The sequence below is a fragment of the Pyxicephalus adspersus genome, chromosome 12 (assembly GCF_032062135.1).
Source record: "Pyxicephalus adspersus chromosome 12, UCB_Pads_2.0, whole genome shotgun sequence".
Classification (NCBI taxonomy): domain Eukaryota; kingdom Metazoa; phylum Chordata; class Amphibia; order Anura; family Pyxicephalidae; genus Pyxicephalus; species Pyxicephalus adspersus.
This window is the reverse complement of record NC_092869.1, coordinates 12,510,442-12,538,415: the sequence shown is the minus strand read 5'-3', so window position 1 is coordinate 12,538,415 and position 27,974 is coordinate 12,510,442. Positions and strand designations below refer to the sequence as shown.

At 36.8% G+C, this 27,974-nt stretch overlaps 1 protein-coding gene across 3 annotated transcripts in view; it reads right to left on the bottom strand.

Annotated features, from left to right (window-relative positions):
* Positions 1-407: 407 nt before the first annotated feature.
* Positions 408-27,974, bottom strand: part of BAHD1 (bromo adjacent homology domain containing 1) — a 104,667-nt gene continuing 77,100 nt past the window's right edge. For all 3 annotated transcript variants that reach the window (XM_072429018.1, XM_072429020.1, XM_072429019.1), the window contains exons 2-7: positions 26,134-27,755; positions 15,074-15,450; positions 13,297-13,456; positions 12,580-12,656; positions 10,606-10,697; positions 408-8,963 (exon numbers count right to left, since the gene is read on the bottom strand). In XM_072429018.1, the coding sequence (XP_072285119.1) occupies positions 8,774-8,963; positions 10,606-10,697; positions 12,580-12,656; positions 13,297-13,456; positions 15,074-15,450; positions 26,134-27,637 (2,400 nt within the window). In that variant the 5' untranslated portion in view covers positions 27,638-27,755 and the 3' untranslated portion in view covers positions 408-8,773. The remainder of the gene's footprint in view (positions 8,964-10,605; positions 10,698-12,579; positions 12,657-13,296; positions 13,457-15,073; positions 15,451-26,133; positions 27,756-27,974) is intronic.

Sequence of the window (27,974 nt, the reverse complement as noted above, 5' to 3'; positions counted from 1 at the left end):
TTTGGCCCCTGGGACAAAGTTTGACACCCCTGCTCTAGAGGTTGCTGGGCGTTTCTTAAGCAATTTGTGCCTTTTTAGGTTAGTTTAAGTGACACCCAGCCACCTTGTACTTTGAGATATGGATACAGAATTTAACTGAAAGTTATTTCAAAGGCTTCCCCCATTTTAAAAAGGTTGGGAAACATTGCATTAAACAGGTATTTCTCTTCTATATTTTTGATAAGATTTTGTTGACATGAATGGCTTCTTGAAGGAAGTCCCTCTGTCTGTGGCAATCCCATTGTAAATTGTCACACTCTGACCAAGTAGACAAGGGTATGTACCCTTGTAAAAAAAAAGTGGGAAAAAAATTTAAAGAATTTCAACACAAAATACATCAAGAACAACTTCCAAACAAAAACAGATGAAATTTATTTTTTTTTATTTTAAAGAATTAATTCTAATATAATTTTTTTCACAGAAGATTATAGGGAATGTTTTCCATTCCATCTGTAAACATTGAAATACAGATCTGGGAGACTGAAAAAAGTGCATTTTACAAAATCATCAACTAAAATAGATTTTACATGTATTCAGTATTTCCCCGCCATTTTTAATTCTACCAACTGCATTTTCAGTTTCAAAAATGTCTAATAGGTTACTGGATAAGCAAATTAAAAATAAAAAACACAAGAAAACAAAAAAAAACAAAAACAAAAAAACAAATCATTGATCTAGGACAAATCTAAACGATTCACAACATGCTGCTAGAAGGAGTGACAGAACTCAAATTCAGCAGTCATTGGCTTTTGTAACAACTCTTATGTGTATGTTCTGCAGTGAAAACATGCATTGGGTTCACATGTGTGACATTTGTACAAGAAAAAAAAAAACATGTCCTTCGTAAAAATCATTGTACTGAGGCATTTATTGGGAACTGGGCATCATATTTCTAAACAACCTATGCATAGAAAAAATATTACAACTCTAACAAATCCAAAAGTACAACTGACGTGGAATTTACCCCAAAAAATCACAAGCTGCTTATATCTGTTTGTTATACGTGAATGCTATATAATGGTAAATAAAGCAGTGCTTTGGTTGTGTTACCATGACTGCAATCTACAATATTTGTATTTTAGACAGAACTCTAGGCAGATATAAAAGAGGAGAATTAATTCAGCTCTGCATTCATTATACCATCATTAAATGTGTTTTGTTTAATGCAAGCAGATTAAGTAATAGTTGGTATTCCCCTATGCAACAGGACTCAGATTTGGGGAAAGAGAAGCAGTATATGGATCCAACCTCTGTCAAAGAGCAGGGGGATCAAGAGATGAGCTCATCAACCTTATCATCTGCTTCATCTTTCACTGTCCAATCCTGCCCGATTGGGTTGGATTTAGTTGGGCAGAACTATGTAAATCTTTAAATGAACAAAAATATAAATACTTTGGTAGGTAAAACGCCTCGCTTGTCTGTGTCATTTCCATGTATATAGCAGTTTTTGCCTTGGGATCAGTCTTATGCATACCATGCATAGCAATGGTGTATCATTCACAAATTAGCTTTTCTTTCACAACATCAAGCTGCTGAAAAATATCTGGTTACACAAGGTTACCATTTCTACACAGTAATGTATTGATTGGACCACAAATCTTCAAAATTAAAATTAAACCCATTCAGGTATTCGGTCATGTGACAACAATGGACAAACTTGGCCAAATTCATCAACAACGCATCATGTCTTGGTGTTTATTCAATGTGTAAATTTCACTCTCTACATATCAATTTTCATGTTTCTGCTATTCTCAATACTGCACTCATCTATACCTCAGTTTAACAAGTGTTAACCTAGTATGTACAATTTATCTAAATCACACATGGCAGTAAATATTTTATTTTCTGAATACTATTCTCTCTGTATAATACAGAATGTGATTTGATTGGCTTAGATATACAAAAATAAGTTCTCATACAATGATAATGGGTGGCATATGGTTTTATTATTGTAGCTAAGTGGAAGAAAAAAAAATTACTTTAAATGTTTTCTTTTTGCTCCATAAACTTTTTAAAGCTTGTAGTATTTCATATGACTACAAAGTGATAGTGAAGTATAAATATTTATGCAAAAACATTACCACTAATTAGATTGTGCAATTTTGTGGAATGTTAATGGTTTTTCTACTGTACTCTTCAGTAGCTGAATGCTAAAGGAATCCAAAAACAGGGGTTCTAATAGAACTATAAAATTTATTTGTTGTTACACATTCCCTGACAATTAGGCTGGATGGGTATTGAGCCAAGTCCTGAACTTAGGATAAAAGCTGCACACCCCCCTCCTCCAATACAATTAGGAACAAGAACAAGTATACAATAAATTAGAACTTGTATGCTAAAAGCCCAATTTCAGGATCCAAACAAATTATTAACTTTTTTCACTACAATTTACTCTGAAAACTGTCAGTCAAGTGACCGCTGCTGGCATAGCTCTCTGCAAACCAGGAGTAGGTAGAATTAGACTGGGTGTAATTTGCCACACAGGTACATAGGAGTGATGTGTGGTTCTTAATTGTGGGACTACAAATGCTAGCATTCATTGTTACTTTCTAAGTGCTGGTACTCTGCCAATTTTATGAGTGTTTTTGGATAGTTTGACTAGAGATTAGGTCACAAGAAACACCTTCACTCAAATCAAAGAGGTAATATTTTGGTTGAACTTGATGAACCCATGTCGTTTTCCAACCTGACTTGCTATGTAATGCTGGGCAACATTAAACTCAGAAGTAGGGAAGGGTGGACAGCACTGCAGTTTAGGGAACTACTAATGACTACAACTAGCTGGGAGCACGGAGGAAGGGTTGGGTGGCGCTGGGCAACATTATACCAGCTGAAATGCATTCATTTGGAAGACTGTGCAATGCATAGGGTGGGTTTTTCAGTGAAAGCTGCTATTCTACTACTGACAGAAAGCATCAAAGAATTTAAATTATTTAAAAGAGCAAAAGTTGGAATTGGACTTTACAGAGTTCAGGCTGTAGGATGGAATAACAGCTATACAGTTTGCATTTTCAAAAGGAGGTTAGCAAAATCAGCTCCTACATTTTTCTGAATAGAGTTTACACATATATTATCTAGGTGTAAACCCTCATCGATTTTGTGGAAAAGGTGTTGTTGGCTTCTAAAACTAAAAGGTAAGGTACTCATAAATGATGTTGCATCAGACATATTAAACAAACAATAACTGTATAAGAAAAACATATTTGGTCTAGAACAGCAATTCTATGCCCCTGATTTTCCCCACATAGTAGGTTAGAGATGACTGGTATTGACCATATACAAAAAGGAGACTTAATACCTAATCCCCATGCTATGCTGCTGCCCGCAACAAGGTCCTTAAAATGGTTTGATAGCAATGAAATTACAAAAGTACCTGGAACCTTTACTTTATATATAGCATCATTTCCCACAAAATAAGAACAATGTGGAATCAACCATCTTTAAAAACATAAAAAAATTTTCTCTGCAAGTTGTGGGATATGTAAACGTATTTGTATTTTAAACTAAGGAATTCACTACTTTTTCTTCAGAGGGGCGATAGTTGATGCTGGTGTGGAAATATTACATATTACCCCTGTGGTTCATTTTCAATGATCAGTAATTGGTGCAGCATTGTGATGTGCATTTTTACCTCCAGCTATCGGATGGAAACTAATGACAAAGACACAAACTGGCAAGGAAGCTATTTACACCAGATTGCAGTGCCAGTTTGTAAATGCCACCCTCAGTGAGGCTGCAGTGCCAGCTTCATTCTGCATGCTGATAACTCTGGCAACTGATGACCATTCTAGTGAAGTTAACTGAATGGAGTTTTAGGACAACTAGGATGAGCTCAAAATAAAACCTCAAACAATAGATCACATCAATATGAAAATGAGGGTAATATTTACACTCCTGACTCTCCAAACCCTCCCTACCACAAACTCTGGGTGCACTTCATCTTACCAACCTACATTTTGTTAATGCATATTATTATTTCTTTTTTAAGGTATATACAGCTAATACAAGCATGGACTAAATTTAAAAAGTGCTCACTTTGCATTTTTCTACGCACTAAACAAAGGTGTTTAAAAGTTAGGTCACGAATTGTTAAGTAGCTATGTATTACACCTTTCATAAAATATACCAACATGAAAATGCATTGCTGTTTTTAAAAAGTTTGCCGAATAGGAACACTTCATGGTTCCTACAATATTGAGAAATAGAACGGCATTCTGATATTCCCATTGGCGTTATGCCTACCAAGTGCTTTGGAGATGAACAATGACCAAATGTACTGCATAGAACAACTTTTTAAGTCTGTAGTACAAAGAGCAATGAAAATATCTCATTTTTTTTGTTTTGGATAAAGTGGGTAGGGGTTAGACCATCAGTTTTTATTGCTCTGTGTCACCATGGTGGCGATTTATTACTATATGTACAGGTGACTATTGTCACCAATGCAGAAATGCAAGATTTTTAGAGTTGTCTAAAGATCAAGGGGTAAGAAGTAATCCCCCAATGGGCACACATGTTCTGAGGGCAGCTGGTGGAAAATGATTTTTACCTTCAACTCAGGATATTTTCTATGATTCCTATCCTGGGACAGAAAGTAGTGGGGAATTTTTCCAAGGGTACACAGAAAGCAGAAAAAAACATTACACGCCTCAAAAGAAAGTGGTAATCAAAAGGCAACTTTTCCCATTTTAGCATAACCCCAGAAGAACCAGTCTCTCATTGGCTGTCAGGTCATTTTACGTCATTGCCCCTTGCAAATTTTAGGAAGAAATAAGTTTAAATAATGAATATCAATAATTTCAATAGTACTGAAGATTTTCATCAGAAAAAGTGTTTTTGAAATTTAATTTTGTAGCTGCCTTGCTCCAATCTAATAAGAGGGTTATGATTTGTAAAATAGAACTTGAAATTAAATAAAGCACACCAGTGCAAGTTCACAATTTTTACCATAAAATGGGATGATAGGAAAAAACTTGGAAAGATCTAATATAAACGCTGGAACAATCCAGAGATGAAAATAACTGAAATAAGGCAATATACAGTTTTACAGAGTTCACAAAGTTGATTAGAGATTTTTTTTCCAATCAGCTATGAAAACGTAACAAGAATTCTAAAACAGAGAACAAAATACATCACTTAGAGCTACACTTTAAATTCTGGTACATTCCAGCATTACATACTGTAAAGTTTTCCTGAATGCAAAAACAAACAGAATGATAGCATAAAAATGGTTTGAGGCATATGAAACTGTTCCTTTAACTTATAATTTCTATGTAAACTTTAAAACTAATTTCACTTTCTGGAAATAATTAGAAAGCAACAAGGACAGAAGAAAAATCAACTCTGCTTTGCTGGAGAGATCAGGGAACATGGCCTGCAGATCATCTGCAAAAATCCTTCCATTGCCTCTGAACAGTAACAAGTACTGGTCCACTCCATATGAATGCAAGCACCAGTTTTCCCGACTAAGAGCACCAGAACCAAAAAAAACGTTGTAGTTAAGTATTTTATAATACAGCAATGACACCGCTGCTACCTGTATTTTGAACATCACCATACTGCAATTTGTGAAGCCTAAAGCTTGCAGATTCTCCTATGGACGCCTGGTGGTTTATCTTATGACACCTACATGCAAATTTACCTACAAATTTACCAAACACATCAGTAAAATAATAAGCACTTTACCTTTTGGCACCAGAACACAAAAACTCAGCTTGTACAAAGGCTGTAGGGGAAGGCCAAAATAAATAAAATACAGGCCAGTGGACTGGTATACATTAGTACAGGGAGTCATTACTTTGCCTACTGTGCTATTTAGGTAATTACCTTCCTTCCAACATGTATAGGAATTTGTTTAGCTCTAAAGCTGCTGTAAATGTCTTTTTTTAGGGAAACTGTAACAGAAGGATTGAAGGTGCCATTGCTAAACTCTTTCATTTGCCTGGCTAAAATAAAAGGAATAAATGCCAATCTACATATTTGTTCCAGAAATAAGAATGCACTCCAGGTCATCATTTTGACCCAGATTTCAGACTCAAAGACTGTATGATTGCTCCAGGTCAGTAGGTCACTAGGTAGTGGATCCAGGATGACAGCCCCCGAAGCCTGCACAAATCAAACAATTTTTATGTGGCAACAGCTCTTGCCATTATACAGGCTCACCTGACTATTCATGGATGGATGGAGTTAATGTATGTAAATATCTCAGCTGGCTGCTCCACATTTTATCCAGTCCTGAATTAAGAATATAAATGGATATCACAGTATTAAGCAACATTAAAAAATGGACTTTTGCGAGGTGGCCCAGTAATGTTTTGTAAGCATAGAAGTCTTTGGTATTGTGAAAATATCCCAAATTTTTTTCTGGGTGCAAAGAATTATTAAAGCATGTTTCTGAAAATCTTTTATTTTTTTTAATTTTTTTACTGTGGCCCTGGCTGTTGTGTTTCAAAATTTGGCTTGGCTAAAACTGAAAATGCAGAATTTGAATTTAATTTAGGGATTACAGCAATTAGAGTATGGATACAGTGAAATGAATCATTAGTGCAAGCTACAGAATTATTCTACCAGCAATGTCATTTCACGTTTTCTGGTATAAATATACTTTGGTTTTTTTTTTTTTTGTTTTGTTTTCTTTTTTTGGATTTTTTTTTCAACTCGTTAAAACTGAAAATCAATATTTATGATAAATAAAAGTATCTAGATTGTATACACATAAGGCAAATGGCAAACATATTGAGCAATCAGGTAGCAGATTTTTTTTTTACCTTTTCATTTTTTATTTACTAAACCAGCGGTCGCCAACTGGTAGTCCAGGAGAAGATTTTAGGGGTCGGCGGCTGTGGTCGGTGCACCCCCGAGCAGGGTTAGAAGGACCCCGCCGGGGAGACGTACCGGCCAGAGCCGCGGACCACGTTCCCCGTGCAAATTCCTGACTCAGGGAAGTGGGCAGGCCACAACCTGCCCACTCTGCCATTGCAGGCCCAGATCTTTTTTTTACCACTGTACTAAACCATATTAGTCATTTTTAATGGCCAAGGAAGGGGATATTTCTTTTAAAAGGCCAAGTCAGTAAACTTTGATAAAACACAACCCTAAACTAGATCATACTTAAAGTTACTATTGATTTAAGGTACTCTTTTTAAGGTACTATTTTTTTCTGAAAGAGGTAAACACTGCTACTTTCCAACACTGCACAATGGAGTATGATGATAGGTTTTTTGTAATTACCAAAAAAAGTATATAGCTGTACACAGAGAAGCCCATTACCATGATTCTACTGTGGAAAAGGCCCATTTATTGTTTGATTAATTGGATTGTACAGGAGTTACAAAAAAATACCTAAATCCTTGGTATAGCAAAATAGAAAGTCTTACCACCCACCCACCCACCCTGTCCTTTTACGGTGTCTAGTCAGTCTGTAGGTATGAGGGTTGACAGACAAAAATTTTGTCCATGACAATAGTGAATGATCATAATTATTTCAGCACACAGCTTCAATTAAGATACACAGTGATGCTTTAACTTTGGATAAAGGGGGTATGGGTAGAGGACAAACCCTTTTTGTTGTATGGAAGGGAGGACGATCAACCAAATAATGTTTACATTTCCCAAACAATGCCTTTAAAATGAAGTTATTAAATTGTATAGACTTGAGGCAACCTTTTTTGGGCTGAGCAAATATTAAACAGCATGAAGCCTATCAAATCACTTAGAACCAGTGATAAGGAGGAGACACTTTATGGCTAAGTACCAAATAGCTGTTCTATGTTTGTTGGTATCCTAGGTTTGCAAAAATATTGTTTCAACTCAATAAATAACTGCCACTATTATGTGCTGCATTTATATCTATTGTAAACCTTTTATATCTTGTATCTGAAAATGCCACAAATGTTTCTTTAAAAAAACTATTTCCATGTTCTGCGATTTGATGTATAATGTGATAAGCAACTAAGCCATCTGAATCAGCCAATCATGAAAAGGAAACAAGACCTTTAAACTGCTCCATAAGTCAAAAGGGAAGCAAGTGTACATTTTATATGGAGGAACCCTTAAACATTTTTCATCACAGACAATACTCAATCATTTGATTGAAAGAGTCATTAATAAACTTGTAATATACCTAATATTTACTTAGGATCTAGTAGTAAAAGAAACATATATATGATGGCAAATAGATCACTTCATTGCTGGGGTGTGCTATAAAATAATAAAGGGCAGCAGATATGCTCTATAAGCAACAGATCCTTCTCAACACAAATTAAAAACAAAACAAAATGTGCAGAACTAACATCACTTCTATGTGGATATGATGGGACCTGTGTGACATATTAAGGCATTTGAACCAAACTAAGTCCACTCATGCACTAACGCATCTCTACACAACCTTGCAAACATGGTTCCTGTCCTGATTTACTGGCTTATTTTTCCCCAATATATATATATAATATATATACTTTATTATATTTATATATATTTATATGTTATATATAATTTTTCTCATTTTCTTTTTATTTACTGCTCATCTCTAACGAAGTGCTGTGCTTTCAACTGCTGAGTACTGAAACCAGTGTCTGTTCCTGAATCCAGAGCCAAGTGGCTACTACAAGAGGTTCCCATGTCCCCTTTGTGCTTGGGGTGCTTCTGGGATGTTGTCTGAAAGTCTTGGGCTTTAAAGGCCCCGCAATCTGACGACAATTTTGCATGTAGACGTATCCACCTGAAGCTCAAGTTGCAACTATTGTGGGTTCTTCAGGATTCGACCATGTCTGAAATCGTACACGTGTCGGCAAAGGAATACTAACTCGGGGTCAGTGCTGTCTGGAACCCTGCGATGTATAGGGGTGCAATACTCTTCTGAGGGCGGGACAATCAAGGCTTTCCTGTTCGGACAGCCCTCCCTTCGACGCTTTACCAAGGCACAAAATCTAAAAAAAAGGAAAACAAAAATAGCATTAAATTTGAAAATTTAGGAAGCTAGCATACAGATTAGATTACCAAGAACGTGACTTTCATATTTTAATGCTCTTCTGGTGCTCTGTTGGACTGTGGTTCAAGTAACAAAATCAATAGGCAAGACAAGACAATAGGTTGAGGGCGTTGTTGAGAAAGAATACAGTTTACCAGGTTTATATAGCAACAAGGTCTCACATGGCAATGTAGAGAGCATATTGAACCATTAACATCAATCCTTGGCCCAGAGGGGCTTATCCTCCCCCCCCCGACTGCCTAAACCAGAATTTTGTCAGAAGGCAGTTAAAGAAAATCTGTAATAAAAGTAACATGTATCTTGTCGTTGCTAATCTCCTCCTAATAACGCTATTTTCCCGGCTGGCTCTGGCTTTAATACTTTAAGTCTCTGCTCTGGAACAAGTAAGCATTAATGGAAGTAAGCATGGAGTGAAAGCCTTTAGCATTAGTGTACTGGCAACTCTGAAATATATTACATTCTAAACAAATGGAAGGTATAAAGCACAATACAAAAAATGTTTAGAAAAGAAATTCTGTTTTAATAGAAATACTGCATAAAATGCCAGCCTATTTTGGGGGTCAGAAATTTTATCATGGCTTAGAATGATCTAAATGTCGTGGTACTGCTTGTGTACATGGTATTGTTTGGATATGATTGCAGATATGTTTGTAATGGTCTTATATGATGCTGGTGCAGAAGCTGGTTTCAGGCAACCATAACTTCATGTACCTCAAAGAAAAAAAAAAAAGGAAATTTTCTGGGCAATTCTCAGTCTTTTGCGTTCTACATTTTTTTAAAAACAAATTTGCTTTATTGGAGGTCCCAAGGTCCTTAACATTTCTTACTGTTACCTGTAAGCAGTCAAACGTCACTGCCAAAATCAAGTTTGGACTTCAGTTCTAATAAGAAACTTGTTTTTTTCCCCCCCCCCCCCCCAAACCTAGGCAGTGTGTTGATACAGAACTTTCATGACATGTAGCTTATATTTCTGCAGTGCTTATTGTCTAAACAAATACTTCATCAAATCTGAAAGCTTCTTTGCAGTGCTTAAAAAGGCTAAAAATTAAAACTATGAAGGAATGGAAATCAGCCATACTCTGATCTGTTGTTCTTAGATGCAAAAGTGCCATAACTGTTTGTGTGTTGGAAACACAAGTGGTTATATGTTTTTTTTTTTTTTTAATATTTCACACAAATAACTGAATGACATGAATAGTAAGAGGAGGTTAATTTAGGAATCATCACAAACATATTTCTAGGGAAACACTGAAGGAAGCCTGCAAAGTCCAGTCCATTTCGATTTATAAACAGACAGTTCTGCACTGTATGTGATATTAACAGTTCATTTATTTAGGACAAATTTTTAAAAGTCCGGTTCCAATACATTAACCAACGCTATGTTGCTCTAATGAACACTATAAGTTCATCCATCCATCCTCATCCAATTTTAGCACGTTTTATAGGTGTAACAATATACTATTAAAGATCCTATTAATAATTTGACTGATCAGACTACAGTTTGCTTTATAGCTGCCACATATAAACCATATAGCTCCTGTTTTCCTGGAAGTTATGTGTGGGGATTGAGCGCCCCCTACCTGCAGTACTCTGCAAATGTCAGGACGTAGCACTTCTCTTCAATGCAAGCAATACTGTTCTCATCTTGATGTCGGGAGGCAAAGATCTCATTCTAGAGGAGAGTAAAACAACATTTTTAGTTTATCTTATTAACCTTTATGCATTTTAGTATTTACAATGTTTATGAAGTACAGTACACATATGTAAAACTTGCTAATTTCATGAAAGCAGCTTACAGGCACCTCTACAGGAAAAACATATACCAAGTCCAGGTGTAATCAGGAGTCTGAAGAACTATGCATACAAAAACACATTTACAGGTAAATCATGTTTATGTAACAACACATAGGAATACCAACAGAAAAAGTTATGCAGAATGCAGTGCAGAACATCCTTTTGTAAGACAAGGGACAATGCACGGTTAGAAAAGATGTGTGCAGAGGACAATGGAATAAGCACACCTCGGATTTTAAAACAACCCATACCAGACCCTACCATGTCTTTTTTTTTTTTTTTTTTTTTTTTATATAATACACATTTTAGCAAATAATTTACTGTCTAAACCAGGAGAGTCAAATTCTGGCCCCAGGGGCCAAATCGGCCCTCCAACTTCCTTTTCTTTGGCCCTCAAAGGAATCCCAAAAATGAACTGCAGCTGGCCCGCCGCTGCATTGAAATAGCACCGCTACTACAATTCCTGGCCCGCATTGAACTGTTTTAAAAACGCAAGTAATGCCGGGAATTTTAGTAGCGGGGCTATTTCAATGAAGAGGGAGTTCCGGCCCCGCATTAGCCACGTCTAGCATTTCCAGCACCCCCCCTAGCTGTACTTTTCCTTGCTACTCCAAAGCATGGACTTGAATGGTTGGATTTTTATAAAGGAAAACTGTTATTAATTATTGTTAGCCTGTGCCAGAAGGTTACCATTGAAATTTAACTCAGAGGGCTACAAATAGAGAAATAGGCATAACATTTTTTCTTACATAAAATAAAAAAAAAATCTTATGCCTCTCTCTTATCTTTACAATTTTAATTAAATCTAAATGATATACCGATGTCAAAAAAACAAATATTCACCTACAAATAGTAAGTAGATCATAATTTTTTAACCTCCAGTGAGAAAACCTAATGTGTCACGTCACAGGTATATACATATGTACAGGTTTTCTTAAGATGCAGTAATGTGTATAGGGGAGTCTCTTCAATTTAATATATATTCATTTGTATACATTTTTTAAAATAGGAATTATATTTCAAGGAGAATGATACATGTCATACTACATAGGAATAACAGGCACTCTTTATATAGCTTTGTGCCATTTAAACACTAAATTTGAAATATTAAATAACTGAAAGTCCATACAATACAGGCCCAAAATATTATATTTCTCAGGAATTATCAATTATTTTCCATATCAATAGATATAAAAAGAATGCTTTAAGTTTAATTCACTTTGTCCCTTATCTGTCCTTTCCGTTCATGTTTCTCCCCACATGTGGATTACTAACAGATTTCTAATAAATTAAAGAAGAAAAAAAACACACAATACAAAAAGTGTATGAACTTTCTGTTCTGCACAGTATAACAATGGTGTGCCTTCTTCTGGATATCTTCACATACAGTCATCTGCTCACTGCAGACTGAGGCCATCTGTTTTTTTTTTTTTTTTTTACACAGTACAGTCAGGCAGTGATGTTCTGAAAAAGACACCCAGTGTTTGTACGGACAAATTACTGAGGTTCTGGATCACACATTGCAGAATATCTTCTAGCTTCAATTTGGCATTAGCCAGTTTAAAGGGACAAAAATATTTTTTAATTTGTGCACAAACTATCTAAACTTTGAAGACTAAAAACATAAGCTTAACACCTGGATTTTTCTGGAAAATACAAATCCAAAGGCAAATCTCCTAAAGAACTCACCTACCAATATCAAAACAAAAAAAACATAAATAGCTATTTAAGCGAACACTCACTGTATTTATTTCACTAACCTGGTGCATACTGGGGTTACGTCCTCCCTGAGTGTGCTCTGGCCTGTAGTACCAGAAGAGACTCATCATCAGCTCACCTGGCAGAAAAATGTACAAAAAAAAATTAATATGATTAAACAGTAACACCTCAATGCAAACAAATCCATTGTACCAAACAAAATAATATACATACAATATATTTGAAACAGGCAATTTAAAGCAGACCTTACTTAAAGATATACCCATAATGCTTTTCAATGTGCCCAGTTCACAGCAACACATTTGATTGGTGTGTGCTGGGTTAAAGTAGTGCATGCTGCATTTTTACACAGCTGCCGCAAATAGAAATAATGCAGACTTTCCATGCCATTGTACATGACACTTCCCTGCCAGCCCCCTGAAACCATTAAAAAAATAGGGATTATGTCAAACACTCACCCAGCCTCCTGGAATATGAGGGTGGCATTACTATTTTAACCTGGGTGATGCTAGGGTAAATATCAGCCTACTTTCTTATTGGCTGATGCAAAACCCTCTAACAAACACTAACTGATGAGAAGGAAGACTGATATTCTTCTTTAAAAGTAAAAAGTTTATGTGGCATACCTGCACACAAGTGTAGTCTGCACCCACAACAAAAAACTTATTCATTCTCAATATACCTATACAAGCAAAAAGCACACCAGAATGTGTATTCTTACTGTATTAGCTACAGAAAAATTCAAAGTTTACTGTTACCAGTTTTTGGGTCTTCCCAGAGAGCAGAGATCTTGGCCACATATGGCATAGATTTTTTCCTAGGACCAGATTTCAGAAGGACAGTGTCTCGGACTCTGATAATCTCCCCATTTCTCTCCACAGCTTGGTAACTTCTTCGGAGAGCGGGTTCAGGCTCATTCTGTGGGGAAAAATATATAAAAGTTCATTATAAGGGGCTCTCCATCTGTTCAGTGTGCTGGGTGAAAGAAGTGCATGCTCATTTTTACACTGCTGCAGCGCAAAGAAATATTGCAGACTTTCCATGTAATTGTACAGGACAAAGACGGGATGGTTAGACTAATAAACTTCAAACATTAAAATTAACAGTGTCTTTACATATACTGAAAAAGCAGTTAAAGCGTGTTGAAGCAGGCCTCATTTATCTATGAATTCGTAAGTACTGTGAAAATGTGCAAAGTTCATACATAAATAAAAAAAAAATTTTTTTTTTCAATGGAAAACAGAATCTTGGCAGGCTGCGAGCCTTTCATTTTCAACAGTAAGAAGTTTCTAAGTTGTTACAAACCAACAGAAACCCAATTCTAAACCTGGTTTAATGGATAGATTTAATAGATTTATATTAGATTTAATTTCTGGATAGATGGTAATACACTAGAGGGGTTTTGGGTATTCTTTTACCTACTACTACATAAAGCTGCAACTCATGAAAGAACAGCTGTATTAAAATAAAAGGAGATAAAGCATAAAGGAAATACAGATAATTAAAACTGGATTCACACTATAGCATGACGAAACGTGTGTAATGCTTACAGCTTTAAGCGTTTGCTCTACAGTCTCTACAATACACAGGGCACATTCCAGAAGTCCATTTCACATTGATGTGCAGTTAGTAACTTTTTGATGTGGGTTACTACATGAATTTATGAGAGTCTTCACACATTTTACGGACATTTTTTGTGTTTTGAATACATTTTTGCTCTTGCAAAGTGAACATTAGGAAGAAAACATTTCTACAGTGAAGATGCATAAAAAGCATGATAAACAAAATCATGTGGTGGACAAATGAAAAGTTGTACAAGGACAACATTCATAACCATTACTATGTGGTTTCCTTCCCCTTGTATGATAAGTGAGTGGTTGTAGCAAATCAGCTATTTTTTTTTGTCTATGCCTGTACTAAAGGGATTCGCCCTTCATATTTACCTTAAAGACTATGGCCAGCAGAACCAAACATAAGGGAAGCTCCAATAATTTAAGTTTTTCACCAAAACAGTAACTGAGAGTAAATCATCAAATTGGAACTAATGACAACTGTCTAATAGGGGATTTCACTCAATTTGAAAAGATTTCCTTTCCCTTCTAATTGTGAAAGGAGGTGAGGGAATAGACGTAAAGTATCAGGAAACTTAAACAACTACTGGAAAACTACTGAAACCTAAAAACGTACAAGAAAAAAAGTTCAGGCAACACCGATTTTAGACAATTAATGTACATATTACATGAAAAAGCAGTAACAATTATTTCAATCAGCGAAAGGAAATTATTTCTATAGACTGTAAGTAATATCTTGGAGCTGTAAAAAATAAAGATAAATATTAATATTCTCTATTAGCAGGGTGTTCTCCTTCTCTTTCATTGTTTGTACTTAAGTATGCAGGTTAAGTATCTGCAGACCCTATTTATTGTATAGCGCTGCATAACATGTTGGTGTATTATAAAGCATAGATTATATTAATAGATTATACTGTATGGATATGTTTAAATGCCTGTGTGCGTCAACTTAATAAATACTTACAACCACATAAACTGCTTTCTCACAAGCTGTACCCAAAGGCATCCAACCATTTGTTGCTCTCCTTCTGCTGATTCTCTGCTGTTTGGGATGGTTGTGGCTTTTGCTAGTCTTACTGTCAGCTGCGTGCACACACCCCGGTGTATTCCGGACTCCTGACTTGGACCCACTTGGGGGCTTGGAGCTCTGTGGACACTCACGAGCAGTTTTCAGCATGGCCATTGTCTGAGGTTCTGAGTTGGGGGTCTGCAGGTAGGGGACAGGCTCAGCAGCAGGTGGGACACTGGGAACAGGGCATCCTGAGAGTGGGTGAGCAGGAGACACTGGGTGACCTGCTGTGGGGATTGTTATGCTGAGTTGGTCCAGTGATTTGTATCCCTCTAAGAAGCAGGAAATAAATTACACTGATTAATGGCAATGGTAGTTTGATGATTTACTTATACATAAATACAAGTGAAAGAAGATTTTTTTTTTGTAAAAGAAACATATTGTAGAACCAATAAATACAATCAGAATATGCTTTTACCCAATTTCCATGCAATCATATGCAGTCAGGTAGCTTACAACCTCTGTGTTGTGATTTATCCAATTCTCTACTACATGATGGCAGCTGATATAAATAAAGCAAAAAAGGAGAAGCTCCAACTGCAACCAGCTTAGCTCAGTTATAGCATAATGTAAAGCAAAAGTTGGCACAGGTTTAAATCCTTGTGCTGAACATATGTGGGGGCACCACCATTTCATAGAAATATACATTTAAATACATTACCTCCTACTAAACTGGGTTATACAACGAAATTATTTAATATTCAAGCAGTGTTTTTCTTAAAGTAGACCGTATGACAGATTTTATGCCCACTGACCCACCTTGCCAATGTGAAGACCAATAGTTTTAACCTGAAAATCCTTTTTTTTTCTTGGATCAGATTCCTTCTGGGTTAAACTCACTCATGCACATCTGCTGTGTTCAATAACAGATTCTGGGGCAGAAGGAAGGGCCGGTTTTATAATAGAGTTTGATGCAGTCAGGTCAAAACAGCTTATTTCAAGAATCGAAAAGTATTTTAGTGTTAGGTTTAACCAAGAAATGGTGAAGGAAGCAATGCTTTGTTAATATACTGGATGTCAGGGTAATGTTACATCCCCAGAGTTCTGAATGTCCAGTAATTTATATACCATGCCAAAAACAAAACCATTAATAGAAAACCATTATGTATTTTTATAAACTTTTACTAAAGAGTAAATTCTCATGTAATTATGAATTTATGCCCACAGTTTTGCACAGACATAAGAATTACATATGTTATTGGCATATGTGTTTTCCATAAAAACAAACAGTTGAAAACATAAAAAGAACATAGAATTCTCAATTAAACTGAAAGCGTGATCTCAGTTAAAGATGAAACTTAGTAAGTCGAGTAGCTGTTCTCTTCAGGACTCCACAAAGTAGGTTTCCTGCCTTAATTCCTCACTTAATTGTTTATAATTATCTTGTGAGAGTTCTACTTCTGCTTGTGTTGAATCCTTCATCACAATTTACACCAGGTAGAACAAGAACCCCTCAAACTAACCTTGACACACAAGCAACTGGGAACACAGTTGGCAGCTACATACAGTTAGGTCCATAAATATTTAGAGACGTTTTTCTATTTTGATTCTGTATATTACCACAAATAATTTTAAATAAAGCAACTCAGATGCAGTTGAAATGCAGACTTTCAGCTTTATTTCAGTGGGTTGAACAAAAAGATTGCATTAAAATGTGAGGAACTAAAGCCTTTTTCTTTTTACACAACCACCATCTGAGTTGTTTCATTTAAAATGAATTGTGGTAATGTACAGAACCTAAATTCAAAGAAAGTTGTCTCTGTCCAAATATTTATGTACCTAACTGTGTATCATTAACAAGGGCCAATGGTTTAGGTGTGAGGTTTAGATTTGAATACAGGTTTGTAGAAGATTGTTCACTGGGCTCCTCTGACTTAATTCCTCGCCAACAGATTTCCTGAACTGCTCTCGGTCATCATAAGATAACTAGTGACAGGAACATTTAGCTATAAACATCATCTTGGGAACACGGATATAGTTTACAGCACAAAATTGGTTCCAAAAACATACTCCCAAAGAGCTCAGTGGATTGTTTTCCTCCAGCAACGTGAATGATCTGAGCATTACTATTGATTATCAAGCTGTGCAAGAGTTTGCAATCAAACCGTGAAAGCACACAGCAATCACAGCGAGGCTGGGCAGATTGCTTATTTCTCATCCAAGCCGACAATAAAACTTCCTGTTGAAGACGAGTTTATGTAGAAACCACATTTGTTAACTTGGCATACATCAGCAAAAAGCATTTTTTCTCAATCAGCTGTAGATTCCTCTTGCTTTTTGCCCGAGAGGTCTCCTAAACAGTGTCTAGTCCAAGTTTCACATCTATTTCCATGTCCTAGCTGTCAGCACTCCTCTTATTGCTACTTGTGGCTGGCTTCCAGGTGCCTCTCAACAAGTACTCAGTAAGTAATAAAATCAATATATTGTACAGAATTCCATAAAACTGAAAATAAATATATTATGATGTAATAGAATAAAATATTATTAGTAGGGCCACTGCTATTATTAATATTACACCAATAATATTAAACGTAAGCTACAGGAAGTTATCACTAAATGAATGCAGTTCAGCAATTTATTTATAAATTATTAAAAGCATTTTGTTTAATTTAAAATGTAAGTAGAGGAATTTGACTAGTAGCAGACTTTTGAGGTCCCCATACAGTACAGCAGAGGGAGGGAGAAGCTGCACAGAAAGCAAATCAACTGTTCTGGAGTGCAAGAAGCATGGAAATAGGAGGCGAGAGCAAAGTGAATGGTGTTCAGTCTTCTGGTCTTCCCTTTACAATCTAGTCACATGGTGCAGAAGTGTTCCTGAAATGCAGCAAAGCAAATCAGGTCTTCTGCACTGTCAGGCAGGGTGGTGCTATGTCGCAGGTTTCTGTAAATCTCAAAATCAAGTGAATACTAATACTTTAGCATGTTAACCTGCTCTCCTACGAGGGCATGCTAAAAAGTTCCTGGCTTTGCCCCCTTCCAGATGAAATAGAAAAATGAGTGTGGGGGCATATGACAGCCTAATATCTTAGTATGAAACTGCAAATATCAGGTCTTTGTGATTCTTAAAACTGTTTTTTCTTTTAGTGAGAAGCTGTGATGGCAGAGGCACAAGCAAGTTTCACATCGTTGGAGTTACGGGCCGTCATGAAGTTTTTGTTTCTCCAGGGAATGTCAGCAAAGGACATTCACTCTAAGATGTCACAAACACACGGGGAAGAGTGTCCTTCCTACAGCACTGTGAAAACCTGGATATATCGTTTCAAGACTGGGTATTTTACTGTTGAAGATGAGCCCCGCAGTGGGAACCCTCCAACCTCAACTGACCTGGTAACCGGCGATGGTGTCCATGAGCTGATTATTGAGGACCGGCGAATATCCGCAAAAAAGATAGCCCAGATACTTGACGTCCCATGGGAGCGTGTTGGGTTTATTATCACCACTATCCTAGACATGCGCAAGCTTTCAGTGAAGTGGGTGCAGAAATGTTTGAACAGTGATCAGAAGAAGGAACGAGTTGAAGCATCCAAAGCCGTTTTGGCCCATTTTGAAGCTGCACAGGACTTTTTGGCTAGGTTAGTGACGGAGGATGAAACCTGGCTCCGCATCTATGATTCTGAAACCAAGGAACAGTCAAAGGAATGGCGCCACAGCGGGTCCCTGTGGCAGAAGCAGTTTCAAACCCAGAAATCGGCCAAAAAAGTCATGGCGTCCGTTTTCTGGGACAAAGAGGGTATTCTGTTGGTGGACTACCTTCCACAGGGCTCTAGTATCACCGGATAGTATTATGCTAACCTCCTGGACCAGCAATTAGGAGGAAACGCCATGGAAAGTTGACCAAAGGGATCCTTTTTTTTGCATGACATTGCACCTGCGCACACGCCCAACGTTGTGGCTGCCAAACTGAACACCCTAGGTTTCCAATTGGCCCACCATCCCCCCTACTCACCTGACCTGGCCCCTTCGAACTATTATCTGCTCCCGAATTTGAGGAAGTACCTGAAGGGGCAACGTTCTGAGGACATTTCTGACGTCAAAGATGCTACTGAGAGCTGGTTTGCGGCCAACCAAAAGACTTTTATTGAACGGTCTAGAAAAGCTGCAACTACGCTGTACCAAGTGCATCAGTCTCAGGGGCGAATATGTTGAATAAATGTGTTATTTCCTAACTCTGGCTTTTCTTTCTGGGCAAAACCAGGAACTTCTCAGCACCCCTTCGTATATGCATTTCATGTGTATTAAGCCATTTTCCAGGTGCATCTGTAGATATTACTTTCAAAACTCCTAGCCATGCAGTGTAGTGGCCCTTAAAATAACAATAATCCTAATTCTCAGCAAGAGAGTGCCTGTGAGAATATCGGGTATGATTTTTTAAAAGCCCTCCAGGACTAGAGAAGATAAATGAGAGAAACTGGGTGTTCCAGCAAACCTGGAATGAATCTGGACCAAGATTGGAAACATTAGCCAACTGATTGCAAATGATTTTTAAGAAAACCATTCCAGGATTGCTGAATTACCCATGTTATCCCCTGATAGCCTATTTTCGCCAATCTTAGAGAAAACTTTATTAAATCAGGCCCAATGCCTATCTCTCATGAAACCACTGTCCATTTTTGGATTTGTTCTTCTTGCTGAAAAGAAAACTATTTAGTGGATATTAGAAAACATTAAAATTTAAATTGTTACCATGTGTTAAGGCCTTTTGCAGATCTCTTCCCACCCTAGTGACTGTTTATTATGCAGCTGTTTAATATGAAGCTACTGTAACACATACCAGATAAATGCTGCTTAATAGAATCAACAGCCCATTTTTCCATTTAGGGACCGGTTAAAAGAGCTATATAGGATAATTGCCATGTTTACCTATCTGTGGGATTAAATTATAGTACCAGGATACTGTGCAAGTAAGTGAATACAACCATAGAAGTAAATTATGAAAATCACTACAATAATTGTGTGGGATAGTAATACATATCTCCCAAAAGTCACGTATGACTTTCATGCTCAGGGCATAGATAACTCACCTAGAATAAAGAACTTTGAGTACCAATTTAAACTTTAAAATAAAATGAACCATCTTCAAAATACTAATAAAGCAATGAAAGTGGTTTAATAGTGACACTACATGTGTTCAACGTGCAATTGTCATCCATAATAAAACAAGACAGCCTTGTATAATATAAGCGATAAATATTTAACAAAAAACATATGACCACAAATAAATACCAAAAACCCACTTGGCTATAAAAATATGATATTTCTTGTCATGTAAACTTTTATAGTAATTACAAAGGTCAGTAGGCTTATGTTATGACAACAAAAATATCTAGCTTGAAGCTGCGAGATCCAAGTTGCTGGTATAACCAAATTCTGCCTTCTTGTTTAGGGACAGTTTGTGAAATACACAATATGACAACTACAATAAAACTGCATATTAGGGAAGGTGGGAAGACATGCACACAAAGATTACTGTACTATTTAAAAAGCTTGGACAATGAAACATAAAAGACCTCTCATTTGCAAACATTTATTTCTAAATCTAAAAGCTCTTAATAGTAATGATAATGGTAAAAAATACTCTAGATTTCATAAAAAGTGTTTATTTGTTCTATATTGAGATGTGGGTACAACAGCCAGAAAATTATTTACTCCCTGTGTTTGCACTCCCCCACCCCCAAAAAAATGGCTTCAGACTAAGTTAGGTATACTGTACATGACTATGGAAGGATATCAGAATGTGAAGGACAGTTGGTGGCATGACTATGGACCCAATATGTCATTCCTATATTATTACAAGTAAATAATAATGTATGGAGCTTTGGTTGTGCTATAGTTTGGGGTGGTCAAACTGGGAACTCATGGTTTGTGGCCAATGGGACCTTCTTTTGTGTGTAAACGGGTGAGGATCTAGCCTTAAATAATGTCTGCAAATAAAATATTTAAAATGTACATATGTACTTAAAATCCACCCCTCCTCCCCTGGGTACTATGTATGGCTCTTCAGTTCTATGCCAATTATTAGCAAGTTAGAAGGCAATAAAGGTCTCAAACTACATTTCGGTATTTAATACACCATCAACAGCAGAACATTATAATAGTTACTCTAAAGGAAAACGTTTTTGCTACAAGACCTAATAGTAAAATATCACTCCTTAGATATTCATTTTGTTGTTTAACCATTCAACATCATTTAACATGTATCAAATATAAAAGCAGCACCCAGGTATAATGTCCATCAATATTTTATACACAAAATACTATACAAATTCAAATGACACTGGGGTAGCAGCAATGTAATACCTGCACAGTGCTGTAGAGTCCCTTTAGAACAAGCTTTACTTTTTTTAATTGATTTGTAGCTCTATACTGAATCTTTATCCTAGTGTTACTGATCTTTCTTGTATGGTGATTCATTATGACCAGATCCATTTACAGACAGCTTATTTGTTACTATTACATCTGCAAATATGAACTACTTTATATTAAATTCCTGTGTTTTCCAAACAGTCACCAGCAGATGAAGAGCCCAATCAGAAAATCAGCTGTCTGTGCATCACGTAGAAGTGACTACCTCCCATCACAAGGCTGGTTAAGGTTGTGTTAGGGAGGGATTAGGATTTCTATATACATACACACTTTCAGTCTAAAAGTTGTAATCTAACATTCCAACATTCTAACATGATGGGGGGTTGAGTTATAAATCCATTTAAAATCACTGCATGTATTTCAAACTTGGCTAGCATAATGAACTAAACAGTATCGTTACCTAAACCTTCCATAATCCTTTGCAATCAGTCAGAGGAATGCCAGCAATGAGACAATCACTGCACTGTACAAAGCTGTCATCCTAACGTTTTACAGCTACTGGAAGAAGAAATCATTGGCAGGCTTATGATGTGGCGAAAACCCAGTGTGGATGTCAACAGTAGGATCAAGTTTATTAGTGCGGTCAGAAAGATAAACGATAGAAAATTTAAGCTACCGTGCTGCAGGATCTAAATAACAGTATAAGTCACTATGAAGTGAGACAAATACTATGAAGTATGTAAAATAGAAGAGTAGATTTTTTTTTGCAAAGTCTCACCTAGAAAGTATGGTACTTTGCATTATTGTTATGTGGTGTCATTGCTTCTAAATAGCAATTCAATGCACCATGTCAACAGACTTGCTCAACACAACAAAAATGCTCCATGCATCTTTCTGGAGCATTGGGCAGCCTAACAGAATTAAAGGGCTGTATTAAGGCAATGCACATAACACATGGAATAAGGCAGAAGTATTTTAACTTTAGTACTTTGTATCTTTTATTATCACATGTTTTAGAGTGATTGGCTCCCTGTCAGTTTACTGCTGCTATCTGTGTTCCTGCTACCTACATTCACCTTTCATTTTATTTTTATTATTACTACATAAAGTGACAACATATTATGCAGAGCTGTACAAAGTCCATAGTCATGTCACTAATGCAGTCTATGGGTCACTTTGGAGGAAGCCATTTAACCTAACTGCATGTTTTTGGAATGTGGGAGGAGGAAACCCAGGCAAACTCAGGGAGGACCTGCAAACTCCTTGCAGATAGTGCCCTGGCCGAGATTCAAATGAGGCTCATTTATCAGAAAAATTGTGTTATTTATACAATAAAATGCCATTTTGTCACATTTATGAAAGTGGTGATTAGCTAAAAAGACGCTACTTTCCATATTAAAATAACTCAATCACCATGTGGGTATGCACTGAATTGCCACTTTATCGCCATGTTGAAAATGGAGAACACCAAACAATACAATGCGCACAAGTCGTGTTTGTGTGTTAGAATCCTGACTGTAACTTTTAGATGTAGTGCAGGTACATCTTTGGTGATCAACAGCTCCAATGTAAGCCTTTGCAGACTTTTCTGCAAAGTCTGTAAGACAATGCAGACTTTTCATATTTGTAGTAAATTTAAATATGTGGGGATCAGTACTCCAATTGAATGGAGTTTCTTATCATTAATTTAGGATGATTACAGTGTGGCAAGGAACCTTTGTCACTAAAAACATAACAAAAATTTAAACATCCTTTCATAAATGTGGAATCAAATATAGTGATGGAAACATGCATAAAAAAAAAGAAAAAGAGAAGAGACTTATCACTTTCTGTTTAGATTCCAGTACAGAAAGTAAATAAGACACATGCAGCAAAAAGGTCAGGAGTTTTAGCTCTTCTCTACTCTACCTAAGGAAGCAGTTTACACTTTAATAAACACATAATTAAAGTTTTTTTTTTTCTGCATGTAATCTAGCTATAAAATGTATTTTTGTTCATTCCATTTCCACAGCTTACCCAAATTTTAATTTCATTATGTGTCAGTTCAGTTATAATAGTTTATTAAAAGGAATTTAAATAAAAAAAGTATAAAATTCTCCCTGGAGACAGGAGAAGCATGAAGAATTCACACCTCGTCAGCCAGCCTCATGGTTGTGTAGACAGAACACCGTATTAGATAAAAAGAGAAAGAAGATTATGTCATTCACTTCAATGAAAGCCAAAAGGAGAATGATTCATGTTTGGGTGGAGAAATATTTCACAGCTGACTAAACTGACAATCACCATTCACATATTCAGAGAAGAGAACCTGAATCAGTCTCAGATTCTCTGAACCTTTCTGCAAATATTATTAGTCACTTTTCTATTTATTTGATATTTATAACTGAAGTTATTCAGTGGATTGTAAGGTTTTCGGGGCAGGGTCCTCTCCTCCTCCTGTGTCACTGTCTGTATCTGTGTGTCATTTGAAACCCCTATTTATTGTACAGCGCTGTGTATTATGGTGGTCCTATATAAACCCTGGTTATTATTAATAATAAAATATTAGTAATAATATGAAGAGCATGAAGATAGTTGTGTACATTTTTCTGCATAGTTTTTAAAACCCCTTTTTTAGATATAAATGTGAGCTGCAGCAGGACGGTTAAAAAAAATGAGCGGGGCAACACACAAATTTGATGTTGCAAGTTGTTTGAATCCAAAGGTATGCAGTAACCCGGCCATGCCACATTTCTACCACCCTAATATTTTGTTCCAACTTTCTAATGCTCGCTTCCTTAGTATGTAGCATATTTCTATTATCTTTGTATTATTCCCTTGACTGTCTTACCTAAATTGTGTTAACTAAATCTAAACTAACTGTTTCCCCAACATTTAAACTAAGCATTTAAGCACCCATGTATGAAATTCCTGTTCATGCCAATGGGCCAGTCCACACCAGGACATTAAAGAGAATGCTGTATTTTACCTTTTTAAATGCTTGTAATTGTGATAAACGCCTATAAACACTTAAGAACGCTTCCATTGAAATCAACCTACATACATTCATAAACACTTCAATGAAAACAAAATGAAATGTTTACAAGTGCCTATAAACACTTCTGTTAACCCATAACTTTCATATTTGGTTTTTAAAAGCCAGTTGTAAAAACTCCCTTAAATGCTTGTATAAGCACATTCAGGTGTTATGGGAGATTGTAGGCATGTATTATAAGGAGTGTAATAATTTATTTTAGTATACCAATTTAGACCAGGGGTGTCAAACTCAAATGCACAGTGGGCCAAAATTAAAAACTTAGACAAAGTCGCGAACCAACCTTGAAATTTATTAAATAATAAATTGAAATTGCTAATATTGAAATTTTTCCTTCTCATTAGATATAATACCTTTTCATATAGAAACAAAGAGGTTTTGCTTCACATTCAATCTTGAACAAGCAAAACAAACAAAAATTCGCGAAAAAATCTTATTCGCGAAAAAGAAAAATCTTATGCCTCTTTCTCCATTTGTAGCCTTCTGAGTTAAATTTGGTAAATTAAAAATGGTAACCTTTTTGCACAGGCTAACAATAAAAATAAACAATTTTCTTTTATGAAAATCCAACCATTCAAGTCCATGCCTTGGAGTAGCAAGGAAAAGTACAGCTGAAGGGAAGTGATAGAAATGCCAGATGCGGCCAATGCTGGGCTGGAACTCCCCTTCAATGAAATAGCGCTGCTACCAAAATTCCCGGTATTACTTGCATCTATCTATACCAGTCCAATGCCCTGCCACACATAGGCAGAGAGCCCGCTGGTCTATAGACGCAAGTGATGCCGGGAATTGTAGTAGCAGCGCTATTTCAATGTAGCGGCGGGCCAGCTGCAGTTCATATTTAGGATTCCTGTTTGGGGCCAAAAAAAAGGATGTTGGGGGCCAGTTTGACACCCCTGATTTAGATTTTACTGGTGCTAAGCATTTACTTACAACTGCATTTTTTTTAGATAGATTTAAGTGAATGCAAAATCCTAGCAAAGCATGTTTTCACAATTTTTTATTATTGAAACCTTTTTAAAAAAGGGGGAAAAAATACCTATTTTTTTCAAATGTCAATAACTTTTTTTGGTGAAACCCCTAATGTAAACTAAGCCCTACAGCAAACCTTCACCCTGATACACCAGGACATTCCTGTGGGCAACAAATAATTAGTGATCTGAACAGCAGCTCTGTGACCCCCTCTGAAAACAATGATAGATCTTGCAATGTTTTGTGTAAAAGGTAAAAGCAAGCTTTCAGTGAGAGAAGGTAGCCTGTTAGTTCTGCTGGCAGAATAGTTGGACTTGAAAAGGATACAGGGTAAGAACCAGATACAAAACATCTTCAGATCCTCAACAAGCAGAGCTGTCATACTGCCCAAAACCCTGTCTCTTACAGCTCTCTCTTACATTTTATGCAAAGTTCAGCTGAGACAGTTGACTGATGACAGCTGGTTGGCTACATTGCTGAGTGCTGAGCAGTGCAGTGCTAAGCAGTGCGCCATGACTTCTATAATATGGCATTATAAAAATAGTGATCAGGGAAAGTTTTTTCCCCCCGTAATTTATTTACATATAGATTGGAAACAAAGACATCACAGCAATAGTACTAAAAGGAAAACATAAATTGTACATACCTGCTGTTAAAGGCTTTTTGTATGGATAGCTATTATGTCCCGTATGAGTGTTGACAACCCTGCCAAAAGGCAGCCGTACTACCCCACACAGACTATCCGTATTAGTCCCCGTGTCTTCTCCATAGGAAAAGCGAGAGTTGCACCATGGAAGATGCTCACACATTGCACTGGGGTGTAAAGAGCTCTGTGACACCAAGAGTTCTTCGCAGTGCTCTGGTTGTGAAAACACCTCATCTTTAGGGTACGTGGAGAAATCTGAATATCCATTATAAGGTAATCCACTTTGGCCATAAGAAATGTAGGTTCCATCCGAAGAAGCTAGATCTGTTGAGCCATAAAGGCAGATACAATCTGAGTGGCTACCTGGAACTGGCAAGTGATGAAGTTGCTGCACTGGAAAAGAAGGCTGCTGGAAGTCTTGTTTGGGAGTGGGGGACTTTTCACCTGGCCTTCCATACTCGGGCTTCATGGAAGCTTGTCCTCCCATTAATAAAGGCAGTCTGTGGTACAAAGGTACTGAGCCATCATGGCAGCTGGAAGACTGTTCGACATGAACACTCTCCATTTTACCTAATGACCTCGTAGACTCATGATGCTCTGGTTTTAGAAGTCTAATTTGATTAGATCCCCCATGCCAGTTATGGTAGTCCTCTGCCTTCCTATGTATTAAGTCTTTCTTTGACTTGACACAGTTCTTTTTGTGAGACCTTTTAGATTTCAACTTGGATTTGGAGCAATTGCTGGCAGAACGTCCGCCGTCTCCACAGGACTTGCTCCTTTGTTTCAAAGGATGGCCTTTTTCATTTGTGAGCTTCAAAAAAGCCACAGCATTCAAACTTGCCAGTCTCTTTGGAGCGGGAGAATAGGATACTTCATTACCATCTCTCTTTAAAGTATCATCAAACACATCATCTGATGATGCTGACCTGTTATGAGCTACGCATCTCTGCTTGCTCTTTTTGCCTGGAGGAGCATTGTCTGCTCTTTTTACAGTCCAATCTACTGTAGATTTGCAGTTCTCGCTAGGTTTGTTTAAATCTTTGTGAACTTTTCTGGAAGAAAAACTATCATCCCTCTCAAAAAGCAAATTATTTACTGCCTCAGCATTGAGAGAAGCTAGTCTTCGTTTCCGAGGTTCTGGGGAATCCATTTTGGAGACTGACCCAGCAGACAGCCCCGTAAAAAGTTTCTCTTTTGGACTTATCCTTCGTGATTCTGAGGGAAGCCCAGTGTGAACTTTAAGCGTTCCAAATTCATCCACCCAGCAAGAAATATTTGGCGTTGTTCCACCCTGACTGTCCACCATACGAGAGCCAGTCACATCCTCCAGTCTGGTGAGAACAACACTGCAAGTTTTCTCTTTCATGTTTGGTGAGAGTTTTCCATGCAGGTGGTACGATTTTCTGGAGTCTTTGTTAAGTATTCCTCTATTTTGAATACGTCCATGGCAGTTTAAATCCTTCATGAAATTCTGCCCTTTGTAACCCGCCTGTGTTCTATCCATTGTCAAGCTGTACGAGTCTCGTGCTTTGGTCTAGATGAGCAACACAGCGGTTTTTTTTTTTTTAAACTTTGTAGAAACGAAAATGATCCTGATCAAGCATGGTGATTACTGCGTGTACCTGCAGACAAACACATAAATATAGGTTATAATAACACCAAACACAAAATATAAAATGATTCAGCTAATCTTTCTACTACTATTTGGTAAATAGAAACTACAGTCTTTTTAAATAAGTGTGATAAGCTTTATGCAGATAATTTAAATTGTTTAGAAAACTGTAAATATATATTCACATAGAGCCAGTAAGAGTCATCTAATACATATGCAGGTTCTGCTT